General features: G+C 49.0%; 1 protein-coding gene across 5 annotated transcripts in view; it reads left to right on the top strand.

Moving 5' to 3' along the window:
• The first annotated feature begins 299 nt into the window (after positions 1 to 299).
• Positions 300 to 6,773, top strand: part of MAP7D2 (MAP7 domain containing 2) — a 97,043-nt gene continuing 90,569 nt past the window's right edge. For 4 of the 5 annotated variants that reach the window (XM_057310467.1, XM_057310473.1, XM_057310463.1 and 1 more), the window contains exon 1: positions 300 to 462. In XM_057310467.1, coding sequence (XP_057166450.1) covers positions 336 to 462 — 127 coding nt within the window. In that variant the 5' untranslated portion in view covers positions 300 to 335. Of the gene's footprint in view, positions 463 to 615; positions 691 to 6,773 lie in introns of those variants that run through there. The other variant, XM_057310477.1, reaches the window with a different exon arrangement.

Raw genomic sequence — 6,773 nt, 5'->3', positions numbered from 1 at the left:
AGCAGTCTATGAGGAACTATGTCCACGCCGTGTGTGCTTGCACGCTGTGTGAGGATCAGTGTGTGAGGAGCGAAACTACGCGCGGTTTGTGAGCGTGCGGTGAGAACTAGTGCGTACGCTGCATGTACACGCCGCGTGCATGTGCTCTGTGGGGGCCGGTGTGCCCCTCGCTTGTGCACGCGGTGCGCGTGCGCGGCGTGAGAACCGGTGCTCACTTCGCACGTGCACGCCGTGTGCGCACGCTGTGTGAGGAGGACGCGTGCGCGTGCGGGTGCGCGCGGGTCCGGTGCGGCGCGGCGGCTCCGGCAGTGCGCCTGTGCGGCCCGCGCGTCCCAATGGAGCGCGGCGGGGGCTGCGGGTCTGGAAGCGGGACGGAGGGGGCTGCGCGGGGACCCCCGCTCTCCGGGAAGATGGCAGAGTCAGGCGCGGTGCGGACCTCGCCGCCCAACCACCGACCTTCAGGTAGGGCCCCCGGGGTGTGTTGAGCGCGTGGGGGCTTCAGGTCCCCCCGGGGGGCGGGGCGGACCCGCCGCAAGCCGCGCAGGGCAGCGGCTCTGGAGCGCGCCGGGCGGGGACGCGGCGCGGTGCTGGGCTAAACGCCCTTCTCCCGGCCTGGGGTCGACTGGGCGCGGTATCCAGGGCCTCGACGCTCGCCGTGCCGGTGGCAGGGGCCCCTCTCAGGTGGCCTGAGTGAGTGGGTGCAGTTGGGGGTGGCTTAGGGTGGATGGCCAGTATGTTTGGTGTGGGGAGCCTGGGCCCAGGCTGGATGCCCCAGGGGCTCCGGGGGGCCGGGCCCCTCTCAGGGAGCAGCCGGCGTGGGGGGCACTGGGGAAGGCTGAGCAGTGGGGGGGGTCGCCGGGGCCTGCGCGCTCGCCCACTCTGCGTCTTGGGAAATGCGCGCGAGCGGCAGCTGCAGCCGGCCCTGGAGGTGGCCCGGCTTCATGCTTCGCGGCATCCTGGGGGCAGATCCCGGACGTCACCCACTGGCAGGGGCGGGCGGAGCACTGCTTGGACAGGCGGGCGCGAGCCCCGGGACCGGGTTCCCCCGCCACCCGCAGGCACTCCCGCAGGCCTCGGGTGCGTTGCCCAGGGGTCTGGAGGGGCCGCAAGCCCCCTCAAATGGCAGCGCAACCACTGCGTCTTCCAGCCCGCAAGCCTGCAACTGCTAGGAGCTAAGGAGGGCTGGTTCCCGGACGGGCTGCCCAAAAATGAGCGAAGCAGGGGGAGATTTTGAGGACATTTGGCAGAATTTTAGATAAGCAGGTCTCATGTCTTCGACGTTCTGTAAAGTGGTTGCAGGTAGTGCGGGGGTGCAAGCAGTGGAGAAACTGATTTCCTGCTGTTTTTCCTGGCAACACCTTTTTTTTTAAGTTAATGTGACCTATTTTTAAAACATTTTTGCTGTAGTATAACATGCATAATACAAAAGCGCACAGGTCTGAAGTATATGATTCGAAGAATTATCACATAGTGAAGAGACGACTATTTTATATGAGGTGAACCAAGGAAGGGAAAGAAATCAAGGGAAATGTTCTTTAGTCGCTTAAAACATGCTCTTCATGGTGGGTGGGAGGTATTTTCTGATTGGGCCTTAATTTGCATCGTTGATAGAAGGAGGAGGTGGCTTACGTCTTCCCCAATTTGCGTTTTTCATCATGCATTTTTTAAGGCAGAATTTAACAAATATCACAGGTTAGTGATATAAATATGTATTTATAAATATGTATACTTCCGTTTTTATTCTTTTTGCTTAATTTGAGAAACTCAGATGTGTCTGCTAGGGAAGAAGCCAGAACCCACCAACCCACCCACCCATCAGAATCAGCCTTGGGGGAAGGAGACCGAGCAGAAGAGAATATTGGAAAGGTTGTTGAAGTTTACAGTTTTATTTGGGAGTTTAAATAATAGGTTATTTCCATGTTTTAAAGGCAGGGAGGGGCTTTTTGGTTGGGCTTGCAATTTATCTGTGGGATTTTTTATTTTTTAAAAAAGATTTTATTTATTTATTTGACAGAGAGAGAGCATGAGCAGGGGGTTGGAGCAAGGGGAGAGGGAGAAGCAGACTCCCCGCTGAGCAGGGAGCTCTATGCAGGACTACATCCTAGGACCCCAGGATCAGGACCTGAGCTGAAGGCAGACGTTTAACCGACTGAGCCACCCAGGTGCCTTACCTGTGGAATTTAAGTTTCTCTGAAGGAACTTAATAAGGGGGCATCCTTATTAAGCCCTAGTAGGAAACTTTATTGTAGAACCATTTAATGCACTCTCTACTGATATTAAGATTAACTTAAACTGTTTTCCTTTATTTGAAATTGAAACGATAGAAAGACATGTGAAGGTTTAAAATATTACACTTCCATGCATTACAGTTGGTGTGGAAAAATTGGGAGTGTTCAATTTAGGGGCCAGGTAGTACCATGGTTGATTATTTTGAGGGCTACTGAGGCCAGATACTTAGAAAAAATAATGTCATCCTCAGTAAAATCTGGATTATTGAGGTTTTATTGTAATCCATCCTGGATGCTGATCATTCTTGGCTGCCCAGAGGCCTTATCATTTGGGATCCATTCCTAATGAGATTCAGCCTGCACATCTGGGGGCTATGAGTTGGTGAGTGGTTTTCCTAGGATCTGCTGTAGAAGGTGACTAGGGAATACCTCTGGTGGTTTCCTTTAACAACAGCTTCTTCCGATATTGAAATCCTGTGCATGTTCCTATTACCCACCAGTGATGCTTTTTTTCTTTCCTTTTATTTACCTCCAGGATGGAAGTTAGCAAATGTGCTGTTCTTTCTAGTGCTCTGTTATGTGCACCGTATAACTAATGACGAGCAAGCCCTCGTTGCTTGGATCTGCTTAAATACCTTTAGCCAGCAAATAGAATCACTGGATCTCAGCTGTCAAACTGCCTCTGTGTCACCCAGATCTTGTGCTCCCCTCAGCCTGAAATGCCCTCTTCCCTTTTCCCTTTCCATGGTTCACTTCCTCTAGGCTCCTCTCAGTCAGAATTAAGGAACTTCTGCTTGTCTGTGCCTGTGGCACCTTCAGCGAAACACTATTATTCTGCCTGTTACGTTCACCATCCAGCTCCTCTCAGCAGGCATTCTTTGAGAGTCCACCGTTAGCCGGACCCTGTGCCGGTGGCTGCTGCTGAAGCTGAAGAGATTGAGCGCCGGAGTGCCTGGGTGTGAATGCCACCTCGCCACTTTCCTGCACTCTCACCTCCCGGAAGTTATTTGACGCCTTGAGCTTCAGTTTTCTCATCTTTAAAATGGGCTCAAGAACAACATGGGGAGGTAGAAGCACTGCTTCGAGGAAGGAATTGGTCTCTGTAAAGCAGTGCCTGACACACAGTAAGTGCTCACACTGGTTAGCAGTTATTTCCTATTATATCATCAGCTTGAGAACAAGGCCTGGGTCTAGGTTATAGGCCCCTCTCTCAGTGCCACATGGTACAGGTACACAATAAGTCTGTAACTGATCTTTAACAATTGCATCATGCCGGGAGCACCTACACCGGGTCCAGTGCTCAGTAAATATTCATGAGTTGGATGAAAGCAGCGTGTTGGTGGAGTTTGTGATAGTGGAATTACAAAGCATGTTTCCTAAGACCTGTTGAGTTTTCTGGTGTATTCGATGGATGAATGTTGTTTATTGAGTTGAACTCATTTACCCATTGTTCCCTGGTAAAGAGAATTGCTTTAAGGAAAGATGAGGTTCCCTTTTGTCCTTCCACTTGGAAGTTTTCCATCACCCGCCCTAGATAAAGAGAAAGTAGGTACAAGCTGGAAATTCAGGAGACCCTCCCTCAGGGGCAAAGTTGGGTGGGGCTGAGTAGGAAAGGCTGAGAGTAGGTCCCCAAGAAATCAGAATTCTTCATCTTTTCTCAAAATTGTATTTAAGACTATTCTTAAATGCTTTCTTTTTTATAAAAGATTTTTACATAATCTCTACACCCAGTGTGGGACTTGAACTCACAACCCTGAGACCAAGAGTTGCATGCTCCACCAACTGAGCCAGCCAGGCACCCCCAGACACTTGAATTCTAAGACTGTTTGGACCTAAGAAGAGCAAGTTGAGTTTGTGCATGCATATTAACATCTCAAGTCCCCTTGGCATTAGGAAGGACCCACAGGTCAGGAGGGAAAGACACAAAGTTGTGTTTGGTCTGGGGCTTCTGGTCTTGTTTAGTGGTGGCACTATAGGACCTGGACTTGGCAGCACCTTCAGGGCAAACTGCTGAAAGTTTACCTGACCATCAGCGGTTTCTCTTCTGATGTCCCAGCCCTGGTGACACAAGTAGTCAAAGTCTTTCCATTTCTAACCCTTCTTCCTCTCCAAGATTAAAAGATGTTTTTCTCTTATTCAGATGCCCCATCTTCTGGAGTAGTTTCTTTTTTTTTTTTTTTAAGAACATCTCATCTTTTGTAGGAATTATATGGATTGACTTATAAAACGAGGATTTGCAGGGTTGATTTGAGCAGAAAGAAATGGGGATTTCTGGGGGATGTTGGTGCACAGTCTGGTGGGCCTTGATGGGATGATTTAACAGGATATAACTCGAATGCACTCAGCTCCCAGGATGATGCTGACGATGATACGGCCTGGTTTGGGGGGACTATCACTGTGTTGCATTGGCTCTGGCAGCAGTCCAAGGATTTGAAACCTTTCCCAGGAAGTGGCTGTGGTTGGGGGTAGCTGCTTTTGGGGGACTGTGGCCTGGGAGGGATTGCCCACTACCCATCTCACATCTCAGGTGACCTCTTTCAAATGTGGAGTTGGCATCTGAGGCTCTGGGGTAGGCTAGGCCTCGGGATCCCCCTCATCCCCCTCTGAGGTCTGTCTGAATGTAGGCCTTTATCTGCTTTTCTGTTAGGAAGCATTTTTGCTATCTTTTTGCCTAGTTTTCCTCTTTAAAAGCCCTGTGATTAGCAGAGTTCAGGTTGTGGCTTAAGCAAAACGAAGACAGGTGTGAGTGAGCTACACAGCGGTCAAACAGTCATGACAAATTCCCATAATCCTTTGGAATAGCAGGGTCTGTCTCCAGGGTACACAGCTCCTGGCTGGCACTGGGTTCATTCACTGTTTTGAAAATATCTGCTTTTCCTCTTGATGCCAAATAGGCTGGCCCCAAACAACCCTATGGAGTGCTTTTTGCTCCTTTGTCATCTCCACCCTCTTCATTTTTACCTTCCTCTTTACTATGTAGTAATAACTTTAGAGAGACATTGTTAATATACTTTACATTTCACCCTTTTAAAATGCACAATTCAATGATTTTCAGTATTTTCACAGAGTTGTACAGCCATCACTACAACCAATTTTAGAACATTTTCATCACTCCACAGAGAAACCCCATACCCATTAGCAGGCATTCCCTGTTGCCTCTCGCCGCCCTTCCCCCAGGTGCGGGCAGCCACCCATCTACTCTGTGTCTGTAGAGACCTCTGGGGTTCCTACATGGTGGTCTTCAGCCTTTGGCGCAGACGCATGTTGTTCTTGCCCAGCAGTGCATGGATGGGTCTCCGTGTATCAGAGGTTTAGAAACCATCATTCTGCAGTCTCCATCTTTCAGATCCAATACTTGTTTCACCACAAAGCCTTGCCTTTCCACCTTCCTGGGCTTTCTGCTGCTCAGGCCTGCCAGGCAGCAGAACCTGAATGTAACCTCCCTCCCAGACAGCCTGCAGTTACACACTGTACACGTGCTCATTTTAGCTCCTCAAATGGTAACAGCTGCCAGTTGTTGAGCACTTATGAGCCAAGCACCATTATAAGCACTTGTCATATATTATTTTACTTTATTCCTCACAACCACTCTTTATACTGTTTTTTTCCTGTTTTTATCCTCATTTTAGAGATGTTTCAATTCTCTATTGCTGTGTAGCAAACCATTTCAAATGTATTATTTCTCATGATTCTGGGGGTTAGTTGGGCTCAATTGAGTAGTTTTTCTGTTCCATGTGGTGTCAGCTGGAGTCGCAGTCAGCTTGGAGCTCACTTGGGTTTGTAACGTCCAACATGGCCTGTCATGGGCCAGGTATCTAATCACAGGGAGTCTGTCCTGGACTTCTCACAGCATAGCAGCTGTGCCTCAAGAGTGAGGAAGCAGAAGTTGCCAGTTCTCTTAAGGCCTGGGCTTGGAAGTCCCAGAATGTCATTTTTCCTGCATTCAGTGGTTAAAGCAAGTCACAGGGCCAGCCCAGATTCAAGGGGAGGGAGCTAGACTCTACCTCTTGACGTGAAGAGAGGTTATCTCCTTTTTTGGAGATTCTCTGATGCAACAGGTAAATATGTTGAATGTAAGAGAGGTTAAGTAATTTGCTCAAGGACATACAGTAAGCGGCAAGCCAGTGTGTTTGACTCCAGAGTTAAGTATTTTGAACCTTCATGCTACTTGTGCCTTCCCAGATAGATTATAACAAACTCCTCTCACATACGCTCCAAGTGAGCTCCCAGCTGACTTCGAATCCAGCTGACACATCTTCTGTACCCCTCTCAAGATCTAGCTCATTACTCTAGGTCCCCATTTTATAAGGATTTTTTGTGCCTTTTCCTTAGTATACAATTTTTCTCCCCAAAGGTAAGGAGAACCCACATTTCTTAGAATTATAGCAAACATTTTATGAATTAAAATGCTTAGAGGAAGAAAACTTCCATTTAACAGGATTTCTGGTTTGCCAGCAATTAACTTCCTACTCTCTCTGTGCCAGCCTTTATTACTGGGCTCTGGAAGATCTCCTTAGTACATTTTTCTGTCTTAGGACACTGTTG

Source organism: Ursus arctos, chromosome X, assembly GCF_023065955.2.
Source record: "Ursus arctos isolate Adak ecotype North America chromosome X, UrsArc2.0, whole genome shotgun sequence".
Classification (NCBI taxonomy): Eukaryota; Metazoa; Chordata; class Mammalia; order Carnivora; family Ursidae; genus Ursus; species Ursus arctos.
This window is presented reverse-complemented; position numbering and strand designations above follow the sequence as displayed.